We start from the raw sequence: 26,239 nt of genomic DNA on the forward strand, positions 1-26,239 counted from the left end.
GCACCTTGTCTCTTAGCTAGGCACACCTATGTGTATGTGTGCAAGACAGCAGGTTTGCAAGCACAACTGAACAAAAATTAATAAAAATAAGTGATTTTCATATGGTTCTGATTTCACAGTAACCACTGCAGATATGTGGCGTCACAGCCAGGGCTTCATGTTGTATCTCACACTTCTGTGCCAGATCCTGCAATATGGAGTTAGTCAACTAACTAGTTAGCCCCCATTGCAGGGGCTGTAAACAGCAGGTATTTCCCAATCTAGCATAAAAACTGGTGTTACAAGTTTGGCTTAGCCTTTTAAGAAATGTGATCAGAGAGTGCTGATTCCATCCTGGCTCCTTACAGCAGTCACTTGTGGACAGCCATCTACCAGAATCTCTGCCCCAATGAAGGTAGAGGCTCCTCAAGTGGCCTGTTCAACAAGACCGATGAGTGCTCACAGCTGCTCTGAAGAGACTTATAATTGCTCACTCTCAAAAACTGAAGCTCATTGTCAGACACCTAAATATAGATTTAGGCTTCTAGCTTTTTCTCTTTTTTTTTTTTTTTAATGAGAATCTAGTGCTCAGCTAGTTAATGGTAGAATTAGAGTTCATGGCAGATGAGAGCACATTTACAGGTGTACTTACATTAGTGTCTTTGTAATTTGATGTGAAAGGACTGGGAATTTGGGGGAGAGGGGAGTTGATTTTCTTTTTTAAAATTGTCACAGAAGACTATTTTACATTTAATTAAACCATACTTTTAGATAAGCTTTTAGAGAAGTATTTAGATAAGCTTTTAGAGAAGTATTACTTAGGTCAGTCCAGTACATTGTATATCTAAAATCAAAATTTAGGCAACATTTTCATTTAAGTTTTTTCAAACTTCTGAAAACTTTTTGATTCAGCGCTTAGGAGATCTAATATTAAAATAATATTGCTTGTCAGTGCAGACAAGTGTTGAGGTTCTTCAGAAACCTGTAATCTGACTTTATTTTACCTTTGTTTTCTTTTTCAGTTTATTCACACGCTGGAAAACCAAAGGGAGTTCTCTGCTCGAGCTAAAGTGTATTTTGCATCTTTACTGACTGTTGCTTTACATGGAAAACTAGAATACTACACTGACATCATGAGGACGCTGTTCTTAGAACTGATGGAGCAGTATGTTGTGGCCAAAAACCCAAAGCTGATGCTAAGAAGGTTTGAATGATTGTCATATTTTCTGTATGTCTCTGGCTTTCTGTAAATGTGTTTCTGTTGCAGTGTGACTGTGGTGAAATGCCGACTATCTGTAAAATCAGAAATAATTTGGCATAATAGCAGAAATAATAAAGCACATTAGCAAGACAAGCCCACCAGGAGCAGCTGTGGAAGGCACCAGCAGTATATTTGCTTATACAAATACTGCAGTGTAGAAACACCTACCTTACTTTGAAATACCACACTGAACATTTAATTTACTTTTTAGTCTAACTTTATTCCAGATGATCTAGCATTTATACCACACATCACCTCCATAATGAGCACACATAATCAGCTGCATTGTGCCTTCAATGAGGGCTTGCTCTAGTGTTTTAACCCAGCTGTTACTCCCAATAAATTTCGATAGATCTTGCTCTGTGTATGTTGTAGATTTGTAAGCTGTAGCTTGTTTCCCAGTAACTGCACAACTGGGTTAAGTTTTTAGCTCTTACAGTGCAGACCCAATTTAAGATTTTGAATAAAGAATGTGTGCTTTTCAGCAGTGAGATGAAGGCACCTACTCAGGACTGATGAGCAATACAAAGCACTTATCCTAAAGCAAGTATATGCTTTCAAGACTCTATAGGGAAATTATTGCATTAGGAAACTGAATGCAGTTAAGCACATAAAAATATTATATTTCAAGCAAGCAATGTTTGTTTTATTTTTTTAAACTTTGTCATTAAGTGCCCTTGCTATATTCAGGGTTGGTTATTTTTTTTTCAGATCTGAAACAGTTGTTGAGAGAATGTTGTCTAACTGGATGTCTATTTGTTTATATCAGTACCTCAAGGTAAGAGTTGAAGTCTGTTGCCTGTGTTTTGGTTTTTTTTAATCAGTAATAATTAACAAAGCTGCACTTGAGTATGACTTTTGATTTTGTTTTATTTCCTTTTCTTTACATAGGACAATGCTGGGGAGCCTCTTTATAAATTGTTCAAGGCTATCAAACACCAGGTAGAAAAAGGCCCAGTGGATGCTGTGCTGAAGAAAGCAAAGTATACACTGAATGACACAGGCTTACTGGGAGATGATGTAGAGTACACACAGTTGGTAAGCAAAGCATGATTAATAGATTATAAAATCATTTTTTATTTTAAAATTAATTCCTATAGTGTTAAGTCTGTACTCAGTTTTCTAGACTACTGTGAACTGCATAAAAACTCTGGTCATGGGCAGGATTGTCAGTAGTTTGACCAAAACAAGTCTCCAAGCAGGAAAACAAAATTATAAAGTATCTTCTAAAGTAAAATTCAAATGCTGCCAGTGCAGAATCCATTTCATTAAATCCCTTTCATAATTTTCAGTCTGTGTGAAAAGTGGTCAGGATGTTTGGCTCCTCCCCTTTTCCCATCTAAATTCATTGGCAATTGATTTTTGCAGAATTCTTGCACTGCCTGAACTTCAGGTTTTCTCCCTTGTGATTGCTGCTGATCAGCATACTGAACAGCATTTTAGAGATCATTTTGTTAGTATACCAGATTGTGCTCCTCTGCAGTCCTGTGAGATGGCTCCAGAATCTCCAGAACACTTTATGAAATTCTTTCTACATTTTTTTTTCTGTGTGAGTCAAGATCTCCTGAATGTGGGCAGCCCAACTGGCATTGAAAGTTGTTTATTTCCTCTCAGGGAAATAATTCCCTACAGTGCCTCTACAGCCAGCTCTGGAGACCTGTATTAGTTGCTTCAAGTGGGAAGAAATGGATATTCCTGGCCAGGGAACTCCCCTCTGAACTCAACCTTCCCCTCTATCTGACCACCAGTGCCATGGTCTAGTTCTTTTCTATTATGAATTCTGCTTTAACTTGATTCTGTTCACTGTCAGAAATTTCAACCACTTTTCAAACATACTCCAGAACACAGATTCACTGTCCTTTTGGAAAAACTCAAGCAGCCCACTTCCTAGCTCTTCAGGGAGTGTAAAATCTAGTTTTACTCTTTCTGACAGTCTTGCTGGTTTTCTTCAGGGTACAGTGTAGTGAACATCAAAGGTACACAGGCTGTCCTTCAAAGACCAATTCATGATTTTTTTCCCCTTTCTAACTTTTTTTTTATTGACGTGTTAGGAGTCATTTGTAGTTGTCTTCAACTGAGAAAGATGCAGTGACATATATGCAGCATGGAAAAGAAATTTAATAAAAAGTTTTATTATGTCCTTGGTTGGGGGGAAAAAATCACCATTTTATGTATTCTGAAAGGATGCTGATGGGAGGGCTGATGGGAGAAGAGTTCAGTAGGACTTGCACTCATGGAGTCACCAGACTGACTTAGAGTAGCTGGATGGAGAATGTGCTGGGCAAGAAGAAGTTTTAAGTTCAACTGATATTTTGGTGATTAGTTTAGGTACCATCTTTGTAAGTGCCACCCATAGAAAACACACTGACTGGCAATGCTGGCTATAATTTCTGTTGTGCATGGAAAACAAAATTTATTTGCACTGTACATCATGTAAGTCTTAATGGCAATAATTCTTTATTTGGTCTGTTTCTTTTCATTTAAAAGAAGAACCTGCAATTAAGCTGTATGACTCAGTGTGAAGCAGAAAATTCATGAATGCAATCAGATGTGGGCACAACACACTTATTAGCTAGATATTAAACATTAGAACATTGTACTGTAGCAGTATTTGGTCCAGACTTACAGATTTTCCATCAAATAAATATTTTATGTATCTGCATGAGTGGAAGTTGATGAGATGTATGTATATGTGTATATACATATGATAAAAGATTATGGAGGGGTACTATTGCCATTCGTTTTTGGGACCTTTGGCATGATGATGATGTGGTAACTCTGAACAGTTAGGGAGCATTTGTGCACCAGTGTAGGTTAAAGCATGAGTTAATTCCTTCACTTCTGCCTGAAAGTGAGACAAGGTGGGTAAGTACAACATGGAGCAGTTGTCTGCTCTCTAATTGTTCTTATTTAAAAGATGAATCTGTTTTGCATCACTGGTTACACTGACATGCTGCATACTGAACCAGCAGCAAAATCATGTCTAATTACCATAAAGCTAATAGGAAAAGGAAGGTGAAATCTCATGATTAGTTTGAGCATTCTGTCAAGGGACAGTGCAATCATGTTTAATTTGACTGCCGTATGGCATAGCTTTTCTTCACTTTTTCAAAATACCAGCCATGCAAGTTTATTTCTGAGTGTGATGTGATAAATTCAGGCATTGTGGTTGGCAGGACTGAATGTGTCTGAGACCTGCAGTGCTTCACATGTGCCTGGCCTCCTAAGTTACCTGACTGGCAAAAGATCCACAAGGGCTCTAAGCTGTAATACTGATTCAGCTAGTGAAAGAAAGAGGCTTTTTATAGTGTCTATTTGGGTTTTTAATTTTTTTTTTCTGTCTGGGGAGGTATTCTGGCCATGGTTTTCTTATTTGTTATTGTCTATATTGAAACGGACACTTACATAGCAAAGCTTCTTTCAAAAAAAATCTCTGTAGATTTAGCAAATTACAGGCTTTCAAGAAATTCTCTTTAACATGAAGAAAATCATGACAATACTATCAGAAAACAGTAATATTTAAAATGCTGCAACTAGCATAAGCTACTTAGGCGTATTCCCTGCAGCTATTAGAGTTATTAGGACAACAGTAGGCAGTAAATGGGGTATTCAAACACACAAGATGATAGAAATTGCATTTATATGTACCTACATATGTGTGTGTGTGTGTGTGTGTGTGTGTGTTTAATGAACAGCTGGTAACAGGAAGTGAAGTTTGGAGAGCTGAACTACTCACTGCTCATCAGTTGAGCCATGTTAAATTACCATATGTACCGAAGGAGTCTGCTCATCTTTAAAACCACTGCCATGAAGAAAGCATAAAGGAAGGCAAAAGCACATAATATTTGAGGAGTTCAACAAAGTACAGTTCAAATTATTATTGGGAACTCATGCTATTTGGGCACTGCAATACTTGGCAATGCCCAAATACTTAGGATTATCAGGTTAAATGTGAAGCATGTAACAAGTCAGTGGTCCAACTGCTTTGTTCTCGTGTGTTTCTCTTTGATAACTCCCAAGACTTAATAATATTAGCATATTAGACATGACTAAATCTACCCTGTATCTTTTCTGTCTTGCCTTAGTGGGAGAAATTAACTGGAATTTATGATAGCTGGTTGGCTGCATAACAGCAAAAGATCCTTCAAATAATCTATACTCCCATTGCAAATAATCATTGTGCAATAATCATTGCATGGTGAATTTCAGATACTGTTTGCATTGAAATCACCCAGAGGAACAGATTCAGAGGTAATTCAGCACTGATTTGCCTTAATAACCCTGTACATTCTTTTCTTCACAGACAGTTAATGTATATGTGCAGGAGGGAGGAAATGATTCCATACCTGTGAAAGTGCTCAACTGTGACACCATATCACAAGTGAAGGAAAAGATAATAGACCAAGTCTATCGAAACCTGCCGTGTTCTCAGTGGCCAAAAGCTGACAGCGTAGTTCTTGGTATGTAGTTACTTGTGATACTGTATTGAACAGCTGAGATCTGTTGTGTGACTTTGTATTTTCTCAAAAAAAATGTCTGTAAGAGGATTTTATTGTTTGGTTATGGTTTGGTTTGTTGTTTTTGGTTGTTTGTTTTTTTTTTTAAGCTGAATTCTTGTCCAGATGAATGCAAAAATACAGCATATTACAGCAATCTGAATATGCTTTAAAAATTAATGTTTTCTTATGAGTTAGGGTTTTTTGACTCTTAAAGTTTTGGTATACTGTCATCAGCATTGCAAGAGCCTGTTAATGATTATTGGCACAAATGAATTCATGTCTGACAGAGTCAGTATCTGAGGTACTAATTAATGTGATAATGACAGCATGGATAATTAACTGATGGAGAAGTAATGATGCAATTTCAGAAACTGGTACTGATTTTTAGTTGCCTTAATGATGGTTATTCAAAAGAATTACAACTTACAGGAACTGCACTTTTAGGAGATGATGTACCACTTAGTCTCTGAAATCATCCTCCTTGAAGGCTTTCAAATAGCTGTTCTCTTCTTGACAAAAAAAAAAGGAAATAGTGTTCCTTAAAATGCCTAATAGACTCAGAATTAAAGCTCCAATTGATATTTTTTTTCAATATTTTCATTACTGCATTAATCTGAAAGTAGAAGATGAAATTCTTGCACTTAAGAAAATTCTAGTAAATCCCCTAAAAATGTCTTTTCTATTCCATGAAATCCTACTCTGTTTTGGACTGATAGCAGATCTTACTATATATATTCATTGAATTCTATGAGAAGGAATTTAAGTTTTTATGGATGATAGTCAGAAGTTGTATACATGGTTAGGAATAGTTCATGCAAACTTCTGTGATAAAGGCCAAATGATTAAGCAATAAAAACACACGTTGGAGTATGTGCTACATTACTTCTTCTGATGTTCCACAATGTGTCAGGGGGTCTGTAAAACTTCCTTGGAGTAGTTTTTGTTTTGTTTTGTTTTGTTTTGTTTTGTTTTGTTTTGTTTTGGGGGGTTTTTTTTGTATTGTATTTTTTTAATTGTTTTTTTCTCACTTGAATTGCCCCTTAGAATGGCGTCCAGGTTCTACTGCACAGATCCTCTCAGACTTGGATTTAACATCCCAAAGAGATGGCAGATGGAAACGTATCAACACACTAATGCATTACAATGTAAGGTGTTTTGAAAATATTGTTTACACCTGTTACCTGTTTTCTTGTAATAAATAAAATTTTTATTTGTTTTTAGAGAAATTTCAGTGGTACATAGTGGTTGCCCAGAGAAGCTGATAAAGAATCAAAACAAAAACACAGGTCTGGGTCTAGTCAGTAAAAGGTTTGGACTGCGAAAGGCTGGGTCTAGACATTCTGTGCATTTTATATAAAAACAGACATTCTAAGCATTTTATATAAAAACACAAAACCTAAATGCCAGTACTTTGGTTTCCTCAACATTGAAGTATCCAAATCCAAATTCCATTTTGAATATTCAACTTTTTGCTGGGCCTCGTATTCATCTTTTCTTTTCTCCACCACTTCCTACCCCTGAGAATTGTCTTTATCCTTGCTGTGCTACTAAATAGTTTTTGAGTTCTAGTTTGTTCAAAAGCCCAGTCAGAAGAGCAGATGTTGATGTTGTTGTACTGTCTGTTTTAGGTTTCATACTGTGCACTCTACCACACACCTATCTTTCCTTTGTGTGTTATTTATTGCTTTCTAAGAACAGTTAATCCTGATTGGGAAAGTGAAAAGTTGGTTAGTTTTCCTTAAGAAAACAGACAGGTCTGATTCTTCATGATAAACCCCATTTTTGTCCAGAGGGTACCAACACCATGTTGAAGAACCACTTAAGCCTTAAAGATGCTCCTAATATTTCAGTAATCTCAGAGGAGCTGTTGATGGGATCTCTTAGAGAGTGGGAGGGAGTCTGTTCTGAATTGCAGAGCCAGTTGTCCAAGGAGCCTAGGAAGGTTAGCATTTGTCATAGATTCCCTGCAACCAATCACAAAACCCCAGTTTAGGGTTTAAGAAAGAGGTTCAGTAGCACATGATTCTATTGAAAAATATCTCTGTGTTTCTATTTCCAAAGGTCCGAGATGGTGCCACGCTCATCTTATCAAAAATGGGGGTTTCCCAGCAGCCAGAGGATAATCAGCAAGATGTCCCAGGGGAAAGTAAGTGTCTTGTGGCCTCCCTACCTCCCTAGATGACCAGAAGTCAAAGCTCACATGGTGATGCTGCCATTTTGATTTTGTTTATCAAGCACTTCCATGGAGCTAGATATTCCCCACCAGACTACATAGAGTTTATTTGTTGTGTTTCCCACTGTACACTTGAAATGGTTTTGTTTGCCCTCATTATAAAAGTCTTAAACCCTAGGGCTTTAATAATTGCTGTGAGTCCCTATCCCAACTTAATAGAAAGCACTCTTATTAAACATTTCCTTACATATTTTGTTTTTTAATCACACTACATCTATACTCAAACTGTGCATTTCATCTTCCCAGAGCTTTATCTCTTTTTCTCTTTTCTAAAGCCTTTACTCATGTTCCTCTTCAAATTTCTTTCACTTCTTATTATACTGAGAATTAAATGCAGTGTTCTAGATGAACCACAGTGAAGACTCTGTGACATAATGACTCTGATATAATTTTTTGTACCATTTCTTACAACTGTGTTGCCTTGCAAACTCATCTCTGTACCTCCAGATTTTGTGTCTCCCTTCCTTTTGAGTGATGTTTCACCAGCTATGCTAACTTATTTTTTCCCAGGGCTTTTTAGTTGACTTTGATCATTCCATGCATTTTGTCTCTTTATTAGATGCACCGTTTTTCACAATTCCTTTGCTCTTTTTGAGGTTTTCAATCCTCTGTAAGTGAGCATCAGGAATTTCCTTGTAATGTTTCTTCTCTTTCACATCACTAATGCATCTGCTGCATAATTCTTGTATTGCTGTCTGCTATAGTATGCTGGACTTTGCAACACAGAAGAAACCTGTTAGCTTGCAACCCTCTTAAAAGCTTTTACTTTTGTGTGTTAGTATTCCGTCTAGACCAATTTTCCATACTTCAAAATATCTTGAGACACAATATCCATTACAGCCTTGAATGCACTCAGATTTTTATGGCAATATTTACTTGTGAATATATGTTCTTTGTCACATGTAGTTCCTTTACTGACTTCAGATGTTCAGTTTCTCTGAGGTTTTTTTATCCTTATATTCAGTTATTTTACATGAGGTAGAAGTTAGATTTATGGAACAATAATTGTTGAGATCATTCTTCCTCCCATGAACTCATTTGATATGCTTTTCTCTCTAGCACTGATTGCAAAGGCCATTACTTCACCTAATAGTTTCGTTCCTTTAAACAGATTTACTGATCTTAGATTTAATACGTTTTGAGGGCTGGGCAGTTAAACAGGTTGGAAATAATATGCCAGAAATGAACATTTTTCAAAAAGATGGGTCTCAGCTGATAGCTCTGACATATATGGCTATTTAGCAGAAAGGTTCAGACTTTGATTTGTTCTGGTGTTGGACAGGAAATTAAGATGGGCAGAATTACTTACTGTTTACTTCTTACTCTGTCCTCCTGGATTCTGTCTTTTGTGACTTTTTCCACCAGAAAGAAGAGACTTCTAATGGTCATGTGTACACTGCTGCTGCTATCCTCACTCTTTTACTCCAAGTGCCTGGCATAGCTGGCCAGGCAGTGACTGTTCTGTCACAGCAGGTGCCAACCCAGCGTGTTAACTTAAAAAGCCATCCAGTTTAATACAGAAGGCAGTGGAGTGCAGCCAGGCAAGGTGCTGATTCCTAATCCCTGTTCAGTGTGGCTGCACTGGTGGCTGGGGCCATGCTCACTTCACCTCTAAATGAGTGGAGTGGACTGTGAATGGTGGTGCCCTTAACTTGCTTTACTTTCTGGATATAGAATAGTGGTCAGCCTTCTGTTCTGCACTGCCAACCTTCATCCTCCTCACCTCTCCACCCCTGTGGCAGGCAGTAGAGGACCAGATCACATGTTTTTCTTTTTAGGGTTAGGTTTTTTTCCTTTCCTTCTTCTCTGCAATTATATCATTCAATATGATTCAGTATGATGAAGCTCTTTGAACAAGCATAATATATCTGTACTCCAAGGTGAATTCATTAGTTATCTGTGTGGCATGCTAAATTGTAAAGGAAAAGCAGACCTGTGGGGACAGTGGTGTCACACAGGGGCTCTTGCATGTTAGAGAAAAGTCTGCAGAGAATTCAGACCCCAAAGTATCAAGTGCTAACAGCTTCCACCGTGTTTCTTCTCTACACCTGTCTCGCACCATGGCAGTGTACAAATTTGGGATGGCAGTGTTTCATGCCAAGCTACCCTGCTTTCTTTAGCCGTGTAAGGTCCTCAGAGCTATCTGGTGCCAGCTTGTTCTCTTGGAAAGCTATAAAATGTTACAAAGCTGGTACAAAGTGAGAGCCTGCTGTGACCATGATTTGTGAGACACTGTATAAAGGGGAGAGGAGAGGATCAGAGGCTTCCCTTCCCACACATACACATTTATATGGCACAGGGATTTACAGGGTTTGAATAAACAGAAATCCTATCCTGACTATGAATGAGGCTTGTGACGAAGTGGATTTCCTTTTATTCAGTCTCATTAACTTGCACCTTCTGCATTGAGAAGTGTCAGCTGAAGCCATTGACTGTCAGCCAAAGTAGGAGGCTTTGCACCAACCGAAAATGTAAAACCATGTTCAGAGATGTTGCTCTAAATCCTGGCATTGCTTCTGTGCTGCTTTTATTCAGAGCTTTTAACAGGAAGACACTGGAAGCTGGAGATTGTGACAAATTAAATGCAGCATCTTTTGCTTCAGGAGACAATAAATGCAGTTACTAATTTGTATCAAGAAGGAGAATGGTTCCAGTGATTTCATACTAGTATTTCTGTACTGAACTATAAACCAAAACAACACATTCTGTTGTTTTGGGTGTTTTTTCCTGATATTATGTTTTGGGCTTTTTTTGGTTGTTTTGTTGGGTGGTGGTTTTTTTTCCTTTTTTAATTATGAATAAAATAGGCACAGGGTTGCAGATCAGAAATACTAATTAGCAAATCTGTTAGGGCAGCCCTTCCTCCATCTCCATGGAACAGTATTCATAAGGTAGGGGAGACTGGAAAGAAGATAATTTGCTGCAGGTCGCTCAAGGGGAAAGGGGCTGCATTGTCTCATGTTTACATCGTGGTTCCTACCACTGTAATTAGTCAGCACAGTCAATTTTTGCCATTAACACTCCCCCCAACACCCCAATAATTATTTTATATTAGCCAAAGAATGTCCAAGGATCAAGACAAAGAGCTCAGGGGGAAGCATTTGACCCCCTGGACACAATCTTCTTCCTACTTACAGCTTGGTGCTTAGTGCAACTAAGGAGCTAAAAAGGAGGTATTTCCCCCTATCTTTTATTTTCTTTATTTCCTACTTTCCCATTGAGGAAAATATTATCTCACAAAACTGTTATTTTCTCTTAGCAACCATGTTGCTAACATGTTTTCTTGGTCCATGTTCTGAATTTCTCTTCCTCTTTCTTCCTGCTATTTATACAAATCAAGTGAGATCTTCGGGTTGCAGAAGTTTATCTGCTTGAGCTGTAGTCTCTTGATCCTTACTCTCCTATGAAATAACTACTATCCCACTAGTAGCCAATTCTGCTGTTGCTAAACAAACACAGACCAAGCTCAGCTGCGTGTAAGAGCCAGTGATCTCAGTGGAAACCACTTTAGCAGTTTCCTCTTCTGTCCGAAGTTAAACTGGACCATCTACCATCAGGAGGGCAAAGAGAGAATGAATTCCTTTGATTCAAAGCAAGAAGCAGGAGTGTAATAAAGAACTGACATAAGGCTGGAATATAGTTTCTGGTCTAACTGCATGATTTGATCTGTTAATTTCCAAAAGTGAATAACAGGGATTGCAAAAGAAATTCCATACTTCATGCCCAGCAGTGGTTCTTACTGTACTGGCAGATGATTGCTATGAATGGCATCTATTGTGAAATCACAACTGCTTCAAAATAAAGTGATAGCTTTTATTTTTTCTGGCTTCATTCACATGAACTTCCAGGTTGAATTAAGGACTCTCAAAGGACAATGTGATTTAATGTGGGATTTATATTTCTTCCCTACCTTGTTAAAAAGAAGTAAATGTCCCAGAGGGCTGCAAAACTAATGCTTTTCATGAGAATATATAAAGTAGATTCAAGCAAAAGTGTTGGCTTAGCCAAATTACTCTTAAATGTTATTTTCCCCTGTGATGTAAAATATTGAATGTACATGCAAACTGGGAAATTCAATGTAGCTGTTGAGGAACTTAGTTAATTGACTATTATGGTCAAAGTTAATGCAATTAAAAACTGATATTTTGTGTTGTAACCAGGATTCAGTTACGTTAGAGGTGTATATTAAGGCATAAAACTTAGCAGAATGCAAAATAATTTGTACCGTGGGGCTGAATCACAATTTTTATGGGAAAAATAACTTTCATATTTTTAAGATGTCAATAATTTTAAATATACTGATTCAATAACTTCCACTGGAAAAGCACTATTGCTTTTAGGGACTGTGCCAAGTAGATGTAAAAGTTCAGGAATTAAAGGAAGAACAAACAAAACCAGGAGATTTGAAAGTGACACAGAAACCCTTTTCAAGGAATATTAATGGCAAGTTAATTGTATCATCTCTTTTAGAACTGTCTGTAACAGAAGCTCCTTAGGCATGGAGTTTGAGCAACAGTGTGGTGCTGAAATGCAAAACTGCTTTTATGCACTGTGTGTTGCTGGTCCAAGCCCTGGCACTGGGTGCAGGGCCAAGCCCCAGGCAGCACAGAGAGGCACTGTGACCATCCATTATCATCCAAGGGCCTGCTCCTGTTTCTGCTTTATTGTAACAGACTTGATGGGAGTCTCTCCCTCTGGTTTAAACTATGAATACTGACAAGCAATTTTTTAAAAAATCTTATTAGAATGTATATGAATTTGCTTCAGTCATTATCTCTGGCTGCTGGAGTTCATGTAATCTCAGGGAAGGGATGTATTTTTCCTCCACTCAGCTACAAAGTCAAGTGGTGCTTATCAAATGGTGATAAAAGGAAAGTTTGAACTGAGGTACCATACTTTGACCTCAGCAAGTGGAGTAAAGATCTGAATTGTAATGGTTTTACTGAGAGAAAAGGTTGTACCAGGAGTAGGCTGCAATTTGTATTTCTGTGGTGGCTATGGGGTCAGACCTAGCTAAGATTCTATAACTTGATCGTGTCTTTGAGAATTCACAAAGAAGAAAAGAACTTAATTGTGTGAACCTCAAAACATACACATACTGTGTTTACATGACTGTTGTGATTTAGGAATGGTATTATCTAATTTACTCTTCTACCACTCCAAGCCATGCCCTGCTTGCTCACTTTCCCCTGCACCTCCCCCTCCCCTGCAGTGGGATGGAGAGGACAATGGGAGACACAAAAAGTAAAAATCATGGGCTGAGATAACAATTTACTGGAAACAGCAAAGAGATGAGAAAAGAAAACTAATGACAGTGGATATAAGAAAAGAAACATTATTGCTCACCATAGAAACCCCCAACAACAGACAGTACCTGACTGCTCCCTCTGTTATGCTATTCCCACTGCTCCCTCCAGCCTGAAACTGGCATCACTCCACTGCTCCCTCCACACTTACTCCACTGGAAGGAACCCCTTCTCCCCAGAGGAAACTCCCTTCTCCCCACCTGTGACAATGACATTTAGAACAACCTCCATGTCCCAGCCATGACTCTCCTGGCTACTGCAAAAATTATCCCTGTCCTGGCTTGAACAAGGACAAGGACCAAATAGAAGTTTTCCTATTGTGTGATTCTTTCCTCACCCTTTGATCTAGACAAAAGCCAGTTTTTTTCAGCTCTGTGCCACTGAACATTTAGTACTTGAGTTGTGTATGTTGGACAGGAACAGAGTAATCTAGATCCCTTTGGCAAGAGGACAGGTATGTTAAGGACAGGGAACGTGTATATGTGTATATGATTACTTTGTGTTGCTGTTTTGGGGTTGGGTGTTTTTTATAATTATTGCAATTACTGTTTCTAGGGCATGCACTCCTGGAAGATGAAAACAAGGTCTGGCATCTAGTCCGGCCAGTGGATGAAATGGATGAAGGGAAATCAAAGCGGGGCAGTGTGAAGGAAAAAGAGAGGACCAAAGCTATTACAGAGATCTACCTGACCAGACTTCTTTCTGTGAAGGTAGGGCTCAGATGTGCTGTAGTTAACTTTACTTCTACAGATTTTGATACACAACTGAGGCAATAGATGCAAATATTAGTCATGTGTTCATCTGCAGTTTGGAATATGTGCCATGTACATACAAGCTGGTGTTCAAGGCTTCAAGTGATTAACATGCCTTGAGGAGCTTTACTGGGAAGGAGATAATGTACAACTCCTGCTCAAAGCTGAGAACCATGATTGTGTGATTGTTAAATAAGGATTTTCCTTGCAAGACAAAGATGGATATTCTGCTCTGTGCCACCTGTTTAAATAATACTTTGTTGGTTTTTCTTTTGAACTGAATGCTTTATAAACTCTTATATTTCCCTGTTCTTGTATGGGATCAATGTTCCAGTAAAACGCAAAAAAAACCAAGTTTCCAAATAATAATAGTGCTTTTATAGAATTTTTTGTGCCTCTACTGCAGAATTGATAACGAGCAAAATAATTTTTTAAACATTTCTCCATGAAGAAAGAATTAGAATTTAGAATAATGTGTTTAATGACCACAAAGCCAGGCTCCTTTTGTGAAAATGAAGTCAGTCTGGCTCCAGCTAAGGCCACTTGTCCAAGCATGGAAGTGGATATGAAGGAAAGTCTTTGGCTAGATGACATAGAAGAGCCAAAAAGATGCTTGCATCCCTTTCTTCTGATAATAAAGCCACTGCTTTGTATTCCCAATAACCATTTTATAGGTTATTACCAAGTCTGGAGCTTTACTGACTCATAAAATGTTGGTGAGGTGTTACAGCTGAGATCACAGCTACCCCTTCAGCCCTGGGACTTGTGTGTTCTGGCTGACAGCAGAATGTCTCAGAGCTCCTTGCCATCTGGCTCCCTTCCCTGTTTGGAGGCTGTCAGCTGGAGTCATGGTTGGGAAGAGGATGCAGCCCTTCAAAGGTCCCTGTAGGGCCAATCAGTTGGCTGGGGATGAGCTCTGTGTGGCCTCAACAGGGTCCTCTCTAAAACAAGGGGACAGTCGCAGAGGTTGCCATTGCTAAGATCCAGGCTGATGCCAGAATCCAGCAACTTCTTGGACGCTTCACTTCTGGACTCTGTGGATCCCGTGAAGCTGAGTCAGACTGGATGTCTGATAAGGCCCATGTGCCTGCCCTTAGACAAAAAGGGCAAATGCTCACTGGTACTTCTTCCTCTCAGTTTGTCTTTAAAAATTGCAGTGCTCTGCTGTCAGAGAAACTGGATGTGGGAAGCTGAAAAACCTTTAAAAAGTGGCTAAAAATTATTTCATGTGGGCAATGATCCCGAAGGGTAAATGTAGCAACCAATTTCTGCTTCTTCTGTCAAGCAGAAGGCACACCTTGCTGTGCAAACCATAGGATCTCTGGTGAAGTCACAACCTTTGAGTCTAGAACATTAAATTGTGCTTTAGAAGGTCTTTACTGTGTTGGCAGTTTACAAAGTCACTGCTCTAAGAAATTGCTTACTTTTTGTCACTCTTAGCCCTCAGGATAAAGGCCATCAGTGACAGCAGCTGGATTATGTCCATAGGAATAAAAGATGCTGAGTTCAGCTTGTAACACGAATGAAACTGATTTTTTAAAATTTGCTTTTAGGGGACACTTCAGCAGTTTGTAGATGACTTCTTTCACAGTGTGCTCAACTCAAACCATGTGGTACCACCAGCTGTGAAGTACTTCTTTGACTTTCTTGATGAACAAGCAGAAAAACATGACATCAAGGATGAAGATACCATTCACATCTGGAAAACGAACAGGTACAGTATGAACAGAGTCATTCATGTATTGCAGAGAAATAAGACTATAATTCCCAGGTATATACTAACACTCTTACCATAAATCAAAGTAAATGTCATTTATAATCCTCAGAATTTTGAGATAATATGTTTGTGTGATGAAAAAGATTCCCTGTAAGCCTAAGAAGAGGCAAAAAATGAAACCAGTTTACCTATGGGATTGTCACTGGCAGATTTACCATGTTTTACTTTTTGTCTTTCCTCAGAGAAGAGGAAAGCAAGAGACAAATGGGACTAGATTTACCTGTCAAATCACAAAATCTAATACATACTACTTTGTAGCTTCCCTGACCATGCATACATCCTTCCTTGCTCTTTTGGGGCACTCAAGGTCCTTCTCATATGAGTTTTCCTGAGAGTGAAGAGTTGATTTTCAGGCATGGAACCCAGACAAGCTTGTATAAATATTGAAATATAAAATTAAACATCACTGTTGTGAGGAGATGAAAATGCAAAGCCCATACTTGATTTCTTGTGATTTTCTTGTTGTAGAATATTTATTGTGTAAAAAGGATTGTTTTTCTTTTTCTTTGCTTTGTAGCCTGCCTCTTAGATTCTGGGTAAACATACTGAAAAATCCCCATTTCATCTTTGATGTTCATGTTCATGAAGTAGTGGATGCTTCCTTGTCAGTTATTGCACAGACTTTCATGGATGCTTGCACAAGAACAGAGCACAAATTAAGCAGAGTAAGTGATTTGCATTCTACATCCTGACTATGCTCATTCCTGACGAGACAAAGGGCATCCTCACAGACAATACCCATTCTCTGAGGAGATACAGCCTTGATCGTTTCTTTTTAGTTTTATAATGAAGTTAACATTTCATCACTTAACAGGTGGGTGAACTGTCAGTATTTCTGTGTAGTCTGCCAATTGATGCTATTGAAAAAGTAGCAAATAGCAACTGCTTTTATAAAAAGCATGTTTAAAAACTGAGTATTTCAGGTCCACCAATAATTTATCATCACCTAGCATTAATACGTTTGTAAAACTCAGCAGTAATGCCATGTGTAAGCACCATCTTTTTATTAAATAATCCCACCTTTGTTAATAAGTATCCAAATGTTAATATCTGTTAAGCTCAAGTGTAGGTGAATATAAAGGCTTGATCCTATATTCTTGACTTTCTTTTGCTTCCTAGAAATGTTCATAAATAACTACATTTTTTCATATTCTAAATTTTTCAGGATTCTCCGAGTAATAAATTACTTTATGCGAAAGAAATCTCTAACTATAAGAAAATGGTGGAAGAGTAAGTATCAACTCTTTTCATGATTTTTCAGTTTTTAGGATTTTAAGCCTGTGTAAGAGGAAAAGAGAATGCTGATATAGTCAAAGTCAGCTGTCAAATATTAAAAATTTTACACCCAAAGTTTAAAGATGCCCTTGGTGGTGGCATTGGCAGAGTTGAAATGGAGCTCCATTAGGACCCAGTGCATATTCTTGTCTGTACAGACAGATGAATAGATTTATTCAGGAGAAAATATGATGCTGTTTTCTGCAGTTTGCTACCCACATGATCTGTCTAACAAATGCTGCACTTCCATAAGTCAGTAGAGACCAAATCCTGAAAACATTTTCAGAAACATTTTTTTTTCAACATTTTTATGCTGTCTCTGACTTTATTCATTTAATAATTGGAAATTCTGTTAATATCATGGAAGATCTGCCACACAAAAAAACTCTTGACAGTTTTAAGACCTAAAATAATCATTATCTGCAATTATAGATTTTTTTTTTTCTGGTACGTTCCTGTACAATCAGATAAGATTTACCTCTACTGCAAAAGTTCTAATATTGGAAAGCAGGATTGCTGAAGGAATCATTGGTCTATTGTGTCTTCTTCCTATGTTAGTAAGGAAGCATGTTTGAAATAATGGCAGAATTACCAGAAAGAAACAGTTTATTTTCCTGACTGAAACTCCTTTTTAATCTCTGGCAGTTACTACAAAGGTATTCGTCAGATGGTGCCAGTGAGTGACCAAGACATGAATACCCATCTAGCAGAGATTTCTAGGGTAAGAATAAAATCTATTTTCTTGTAGTGAAATTGGAGCCAAGTGTAATATTGGGGTTTTTTGTCTTCTCTTTCTATCTCAACAAATGGGGTCTTTTGTATGTGCAAATATCAGATGATTTCATAAATCTCTGAAATACTCCTGTTCATTATAGTCATGCCAGTATTTCAACCTTTGAAATGTTGATTATTGAATGGAATCAAGAATCCTTATTGTTATTAATGTATCTGAGTTACGTAGGAAATAGAGCACAGTGTTTGGGTTTTTCACAGCCATTGTGGTAAAATTATACACTCTTGAACTGTGCTTTCTCTCCACAGCATACAGAGGATTTTTAGCATTGATCATACTGACAACGAGTAGTGACTGAATTCACAGTGCTACCACAGCAAAAATTAGATTCCAGAAATTATAGAGGAGGCATGAACATTAAGTATAGCATATTTTAGAACAGTCTATACAGGGGCAATACTTCTGCTTTATGCTACATGTAAGAAGATCATCATGCTTGCTCAGTGGCAGATTTTGCATTGTAGGTTATTTGGGTTACCTCACGTGGAGGAGAGCAGAGTGTGGTTGTTGCTATCTGGGCCTTTGGCTGGAGATGGGTGGAACAAAGTCAGTACAAAACCTGCTTCAGCCTCGAAACAGCCTGTCTGCTGTGCAGCTCAGCTCAGCTCGGGCAGGCCCTTGCCTTTGAAGCACTCTATTTAACTTGGAGAACCCGGAGAGTCCCTCACCAGCCCTAAAGACGTTGTTTAGCCTGAGCAAGAAGGCAGTGTATTTACCAGCTGGTTTGCTCATTTGCTTAATTTAGTTGAAGAGTTCTAGCGTAAGGAGGATGTTTGGGGAATTTTTTGCGGTTTGTTTATTTCAGTGCCCTTAGGACCTAACATTTTGCAGATCAACATCCTCATGAGAGCATTTCTATTTTCAGTCATTTACTACAAAACTCATCTGCAGTGACATTTCATTTTACAGTTCACTTTATTTATTACATAAATTGAGATGTATATAAAATTAGAACATTTGGTGATTAAAAGTAAATTCAATATAATGTTTTAACATTAGCAGGATATGTTCCTCCTTTCTATTTTCATTATAAATTATGATCAAAATTAACATGGAAGGAGTGATTGAACACTGCAAATTTTGACCAGCTCTAAAAGTGACTTTTATAGAGCAAGGGAAGATGGATGTTTCTCTGCTGCTTTATCCCTGGGGTAATCATTTATGCCAGTAGCAATATTTTGCAATTCTTCATTTTCTTAACTAACTTAAAAGACTAAGGGCATAGCTAGAGACTTGAATCCTACACATTTGAATGAAGAACATCTGTTCAGACAGGTAGAGCACATTCACTAAATAAGTCACATGTGTGGGGGCGGGGGGAAGATAAGGTAATGGAAGGGTTATTTCCTGCTTCATTTGAAGTCCTTTCTCTCTCTCTCTTCTCACTATTCCCCTGCCTCCCCCACCTTTCTATTTCCATGTTTCGGGTGGCTTTTTCCAAATGTACATGTGCTTATAATATTGATGAGTTACACCTTTGCTGTAGTGGAGTGTGAATAATTTCCAGGATGTAAAAAGAGCTGGAGAAAGGATTTCAAACACCCATGATGACTGTGTCAGAACCAATGCTTAATATCTCAACAATATGTAGATTGTACTGGGTAAATGCTTTAGCTTTTCACACCCATGCTGCTAACAGATGTTTGAGCTGTAGCCTATGGTTTGACGTTCAGAATTCAAATTATCTTCCCTCTCCAACGCTGAGTTATGGGCAGGCTGGAAAAATACCAGAGGGAAAGCCTTGATCTAAAAATCACCAACCAAAAGTTTTCTCACTCCTTTTCTCTGCCCCAAGTGTCATTCAACAAAAGTTAAACACAGAGCTTGCATTTGGAAATTTTGTCAGTTGTGCATGTGCATAAGTTTCAGCTGTGTGTGATCCTATTTTGACATGTTTGCTGCCTGCTTGTGTTAACAGGCACATACTGATTCCTTAAACACGCTTGTGGCTCTACACCAACTCTACCAGTACACTAACAAATACTATGATGAGGTAAGTTATGCCTTTTGTTTTCATGCTTTAATGTCAATGGTAAAAGGTTATGAAAGCTAACATTAGTCTAAAAGAGTGACTTCTGGATTTCACTGAATGATCAGGTAAAAGCAGTGCTGAACAAAAACCTTGCAGTTATATACACTGCTTGGCAATTACACTGGTCAAGATAATGTCCTTATAAATGAACAATTTCATTATGGCTATCTGGTTTTGGTAGGGACAGTTTAATGGATAGTTTAACAAGATCTGAAAGATAAATAGATTTAAAAATCACTTCTCTTCAGTTCTACCATCCTAATAAATATATAACAATGTCACCAAGCAAAAAGTCATCAGAGCTATATCAGGTTTCAAGACAGTGTGCCTTTTTATTAGGAAAAATTTGCTAAACTTGTTTTGCTTGTAGGAATTGGAGCCATGACATTTGTATTAGTTAAAATGCTCTTTAAACTTCCCTGCATGGTACCATCCCTGTTTTGCCATGCCAAGTGAAGTGCCTGCCTGCAGTAAACCAAAGCAGAGTAACTGTTGAATGTCGCCTGATTCAAAAGCAGGCTCACAGCTTCAGTTTAAAAAGTTTCTTTGGTTTTTCACACCCTGTGGAAAGGGGGACAAAGAATATCCCAGAGTAGCTGGGCTGTGGCTATGGCTCTCCAAACTTAATCTGAAGACAAAAAGAGAGAAGGAAACTTTTATTCAAAGGTTTCCATGGAAATGAATGCCTCCAGAAAACCCTCAGAATTGAAGCAAGTAAGAACAGATGCTGAATCAAAAAGGAGCATAGTACATGTGAGCTCTATTCGCTCAGTCTTGCACCTCAGCACAGTTTGTGTTTTCACTTACATTCAGCACTGAAGACAGTGAGTCGCATCCTTCATGCAGCTGCTTTATACAGGAGCAGCCAGCCTCTCACAGCTTTTAAACAGATGCAAGCAGGGAAAATCAAATCACCCTGAGAACCCTTGCAATGATGGTCAATGGGAGAAGCAGACAGAGGAATGTAGGCCAGCCCCATGGCATTCCCTCACCACCAGTGCTAAGATGGCTTTCAGCACCTTCCCAAATACGTCTGTAGTTTGACCTCTTACAAAAACACTCGGGGACCCTGAATGACAGCTGAACTGTAAATCCCTGATTCATCCACACCTCAGGCAGAGCCACCAGCCTGTGGCACTTCATCAGTGGCAGGCCAGCACACCCCAGTATGTAGCTGCAGCTCTTCCCTTCCATGTACATCACTGTGTAACAAAGAGGTGCTGATGAAAAGGCTGCTAATTCAGAATTGTGGAGATAATCTGTCAAGAACTATTCAGTAAAATTAATCAAGCTTATTTATTTTCCATGAAAATGTTTTAATTTGCATAAATTGGAACATTTTGCAGCTGCCCTTGTCTTTATTACTGACACAGTGGTTCCAGCATGTGCTCTACCTTCTGCATCTCTGCAGGGCTTGACAATGACTAAGTGGGTACATTCTAATTGTCCACATTTATAGGAAGGATATATTCACCAATAGAGATAATCATAAATTATTTAGTCTAAATTTGAGGAGTTACAGCTAGATATAATTGTTTAAATTAAGGAAACAATATCAAATTAAAGGCCCAGTTTAAATACTGCAATAAGTGTTTATTAAGTCTGTCTTGTAAAAATATTTTCACGCTTTAAAAACAAATTCATTAAAATAATTGTTTCTAAACAAATTTGCTCCAGTGTTGGAAATACAAACACTATACCAGCCCTTCAAAGTGAAATTATTGGCCAGATTGATTCTGACTGCATTAATCTCCATTGTCAGTGGTGTTCAAGAAGTAATAAGAACCACGGGTAGTGACAGGCAAACTCCATTTTTCCATCTTTGTACTTGCAAGTCTATATAGTATTTAAACAGTGCTAAAGGTTTCTGCTTGATTACACTGTCAGACTTATATATTAATAAAGCCAGTTCTAGAAAAGGAATGGTTTTGTCACATAACACATTTTTCTAATGGAGAAATCTAATAGCTGGTGGGAAAGTTTTCCTAAAGGATGGTGGAAATGAAAACCTTTCAAAACCTTTTGAATTTGATCTGGGAAACCCTAAAAACTCTATTTGAAGAAAAGCCTTCTCATAACAGCTGACCTTTACTGGCTCTTGTTTTCAAATCCCTTGCGTCTTAAGAGTCATATCCTCTTATAGATATTCTGTACAGCAGAGGCTGTGGGATGCTGGGGGCTCCTCAGAGGAGCTATTTGCTTTCCTGAGCTATGCTGTGCTGGGCCAGAGTCTTGGCATTTCTTGGTGATAGCCAAAAGGGAGCTGCTGGCTTTATTTCTCATCTTGCCTACAGGCACAGGAGACCTTGCGTGGTCCTGCCACATGCCTGTGCATGGACCACCCAGCAGCTTCTCATAACTGCAGCTCATGGGGATGGGATATAATTACTGATGGTAAATGACCCTCAAGCTGTGTAGGGTGCACTGTATGTAAAAGCACTATTTCTTAAATAGCTCTGAGGAAATTCCTCCCCTGCCTGCTCCATCTTGGAATGTAATATTTTACAAGATAGAGCGCTATCTATTAATTTGCTTGTATCCCAACATAATGGGAAACATTACAGCAACTTATATAAAGTAACAATCATTTTTACTGCCTTTGTGAAAAAAATAGAACATGGGGCCTAATAGATGGACTTTGGGACAGAGTGAATGCAAAAGACTCTTTGCAACCAAAGTAGTATCAAACACTTGGTCTCAGAACTATGTCATACATTTTAAGCTAAATTATTCTAAACTTTCTGTGTTTATATCTTCCAGATTATAAATGCACTTGAAGAGGATCCAGCTGCACAAAAAATGCAGCTTGCCTTCCGTTTACAGCAAATAGCAGCTGCGCTAGAGAATAAAGTGACTGACCTTTGACTCAAAAGCCGCAATAAAGAAATCTGATCTGAAGATGTTGAAATTCATTCTTCCTGTTAAGGAAATAGTGTTCTATTTTTTAATGTATAATTACAACTTTAAATGAAAGATTTCATGGTTTTTTGATAGCAGAGGTGTAATGTAAAGAATTTTTACTGTAAATTATGCTTCTAATTAAAAGCTGTGTTGTGTGTAAATGAATCTTCTGTGGGAAAGAGTCCTTTGGTTGGGGGCAGGGTGGGGGGTGGAAGAAGAAAAACCTATCCTTCATTTGATTTAGTAGAATCTGAGACATCAGCATTTAGAATTCATTATGCAAGTAAATTCAATACCATAGCATCCTTTCTACCTTAAGCAATATTTGTACTAGGAAAACAATAACATACTCAGAGACATGCAATATCCCCTTTTATTTTGATAACTGGAAATTGACTTCCATAGAGCTGTAAAACTTGGTCTGTTCTCATAATGAACATAGCGAACAAAGTGTCCATTTTCTCTGCAAGATCTAAAAATGGGATTTGCTACCACTCATGGTTCTAATTTAATTATTTATCTTAAGGGTGATGCACCCACTACAGTTGGATGTGAGAGAAATAAGTGTAATCTCAATGTAGAAGAGTTCTACTGATGAAGTCTTGTTCAGTTCAGAAATCACTGCAAAGAAGGAATCAGTCCTTAAAACTTTAAAACTCTTTGTTATTATTGTGAGTTTTATGATATATGCTAATGTGCCTTACTTGTACTAATTCTGTGAATCTGATGAATGGTTTTGTAAAAAGAAGCAGATCAGAAAAATAAGTATTTATGTGCTATTGAATGACTTTTGTGTGAAAAACATGACCAGCAGAATGCTTGTAATTAGCTGCTTGCCGAGAGTGTGCTGTTTAACATGATTCGATTATGTATAATACCCTCTTTTAGAATGGTTCTGATGATTTTTTATTTGAATCTTGGAACTGTCCTAGAAATACCATCACGTGTTTTTATTGTATCTGTGATGTAAAATACTACTATGATATTGGAAAAAATCATATACTCATCTATTGAAAACCACTCAGTCAGTTTTGAGCCTTGGAATGCTGCATTTGATTGAATACACACTATAATCCATAGCAAAGAAAATTGAAATAACTCGTCAGAAAGTGTGTGTTTACAATATAGGTAAGCGCCGTACAAATCAGAAAGTTAGGTACGTCTTCTTAAATTGCTGTATTGCACATCAGAGAACTTTACTTCTCTTTGTCTTGCAAGTTTTTGGCAGTAAAGTAGCATTTTAATGAAGTGCTGCCATCTGTACTCCTTCGTTCATTGTCCTGCCAAGCACCCGGACTCTGCTGACTCTCAGCAAGCTAATGCAGTGTCTGCGCCCGCTCTCCCTGCCTGGTAGGTTGTTACACACTGACTTTTACTGTCTGTTGATATTATTTTATTATCTCCCATTTTGAAAATTTCCTAGTATTTGTCAGTGGGCCTTTCCTTCAGTTTCTGAAAATCAAAAGCCTCACCAGAACTGGTTTCCTGCCCAGTAGGCTGTGAGCAGTTTTTTTGTTTGCTTTGTACTCGACTTCTCGCATTTGTTTATAATCATTCCTGAACCTGCCTGGGCTGTAACTTATTTTATACTGTTTAGGACTGAGCTATATGACTCCTACAGCAAGGTGCTTTGCCAGTTATTCTTTCATCAACAAAGGCATCCTAATTTCATGGCTAATCTGTTTCTTTTTCATTATTTGTAAATCCTGTTAATTGTAAATCAAATACAATGTTGTTTTTTCCACCAAGTGTCAGTGGATCTTTACTGAAACTGGGGGGATGGGTGTTGAAAGGATTGTAATGCTCCCTCTGGGAGTGATGGAGAAGCAGCGTCCATCAGTCTGTGGTTGGGAAAGGAGGAGCGCCACATATCCTGCAGATGGAATGCCTGACATCATGCCCTTTTTATTGGCATTTGCTCTGAAAAATGACAGTACTCTAGAGAAGCAAGGATGTAGTGCAACATACCAGAGTGAGGTCTTCTTGCCTGAGGTATCTTGGGACCTGAAAGCCAATTAAAATACAGTCTCAGCAGCATCTCTCCAGAGAGATCAGAAAGCCCTGCTTGAGCAAGCAGGGCTTTCAGAGGGAACATTAAATGTCCCCCATCAGTAGTGACTTGACACAGAGCACTTGCAGGCTGCAGCTGTGGGACACAGCAGGGCTCTGGCTGGATCCTACCTGTGAGGCAATTGGCGTGTGTGTCTGCTGGCATGTGCCAGTCCATCTTAGATCCATTTGTCATTCTTGGTGCCCCTTTCTCACACCCTGGGAAATTTGTAGGCTATCAGTGCTGCTGTGCCACCTGCCAGGGAACACAGAGGCAGATTACTGTGAGCAGCTGCAGCTACAAAGAAACTTAATGCCAGCTCTTCAATTTCTTCAAGTCCCCTGTCCTGAAAGCACAAAGTTGGAATTTGAATTGAAGAACTGAGCTCGTTTATTTTATCATTTCCCCTTTTGGCTAAGTTCCTCCAGTGCTTGTTTTTCCACTCTGGTGCTCTGTTTTGTCCAGGCCTAGTTCAGTTTTGATTACATTTTAGCAATCTGATTCTTAAAATCTTCCTGCTCCTCATTTGGTTTCCGCTGCTCCTGACACCTGGTTCATCTACAAGATAAAAGAAAAAAAAAGCTCACTGGGGGTCTCCCTCCTTTTCACCCCTTCTGCAGCTCTTCTAAGTGGCACTTCTTAAAGCACAAGAACCTTCTGGCTGCCAAACAGAAATCACTTTACTCCACAGCAGCAGCTGTGAGTGAAGTTCCTTTGCTTGGACATCTCCCAGTCCAAGCTTGGAGGCTGGTACAGGCACCACCAGCAGGTCTGAATCCCATTGCTGACAGCAGTCTCCCCAGGGTTTTGCTTGCCTCCTTACAGCAAACATTCAAATAGAGATCTCTTATGATAGGACAAGGTCCTTGCACCTGCTTGTTTGATATGTAGTAACTCACCCAACTGAACAGGAATGGGTTTTTTTGTTGTCTCTGGCCAAGAATTCACTCTCTATTCCTTGGTGCCAGGTTTCCCTCTGACACCTTACTTGATCTTTTTGCTGCTCTCTGTATGCTGTAGATTTATAAGCAAGTGAAGAGGGCCTTGGCTAGTACACATATGTGAGGCATTCATAATGCCTCCTGAAGATGACTTCTCTGATCAGTCTGTTACACCCTGCTTGATCCTGCCCCTTCTGCACCCTCCTGTGTTGGACACATTTCTCAGCCTGCTGAGTCTGAGCTGTATTTACATGCACTCTCTGAAGCTGGCCTTTCTGGTAACCTTTTGAAAATAAACAGAGCCATCACTATAAACAAAACCTTGCAGGGAATTCAGAAATTCAAACTGGAATTCACAAATTCACAAACTGTCGTAACACGGGAGGATTTTTAGCCAGCTGCATAAAGACTTAAAATGGCTCTGAGCTTGAAATTCAGCT

At 38.6% G+C, this 26,239-nt stretch overlaps 1 protein-coding gene across 6 annotated transcripts in view; it reads left to right on the forward strand.

Moving 5' to 3' along the window:
- The window catches only part of PLXNB2 (plexin B2), a 252,000-nt gene extending 227,444 nt beyond the window's left edge, over nucleotides 1-24,556 (forward strand). For all 6 annotated transcript variants that reach the window (XM_063155404.1, XM_063155401.1, XM_063155403.1 and 3 more), the window contains 13 exons: nucleotides 1,002-1,183; nucleotides 1,952-2,018; nucleotides 2,132-2,278; nucleotides 5,544-5,700; nucleotides 6,784-6,884; nucleotides 7,801-7,885; nucleotides 13,834-13,988; nucleotides 15,584-15,744; nucleotides 16,325-16,472; nucleotides 16,973-17,037; nucleotides 17,728-17,803; nucleotides 19,794-19,868; nucleotides 22,668-24,556. In XM_063155404.1, coding sequence (XP_063011474.1) covers nucleotides 1,002-1,183; nucleotides 1,952-2,018; nucleotides 2,132-2,278; nucleotides 5,544-5,700; nucleotides 6,784-6,884; nucleotides 7,801-7,885; nucleotides 13,834-13,988; nucleotides 15,584-15,744; nucleotides 16,325-16,472; nucleotides 16,973-17,037; nucleotides 17,728-17,803; nucleotides 19,794-19,868; nucleotides 22,668-22,772 — 1,524 coding nt within the window. In that variant the 3' untranslated portion in view covers nucleotides 22,773-24,556. The remainder of the gene's footprint in view (nucleotides 1-1,001; nucleotides 1,184-1,951; nucleotides 2,019-2,131; nucleotides 2,279-5,543; nucleotides 5,701-6,783; nucleotides 6,885-7,800; nucleotides 7,886-13,833; nucleotides 13,989-15,583; nucleotides 15,745-16,324; nucleotides 16,473-16,972; nucleotides 17,038-17,727; nucleotides 17,804-19,793; nucleotides 19,869-22,667) is intronic.
- The last annotated feature ends 1,683 nt before the right edge of the window (nucleotides 24,557-26,239 follow it).

The sequence above is a fragment of the Melospiza melodia genome, chromosome 4, assembly GCF_035770615.1.
Source record: "Melospiza melodia melodia isolate bMelMel2 chromosome 4, bMelMel2.pri, whole genome shotgun sequence".
NCBI lineage: Eukaryota > Metazoa > Chordata > Aves > Passeriformes > Passerellidae > Melospiza > Melospiza melodia.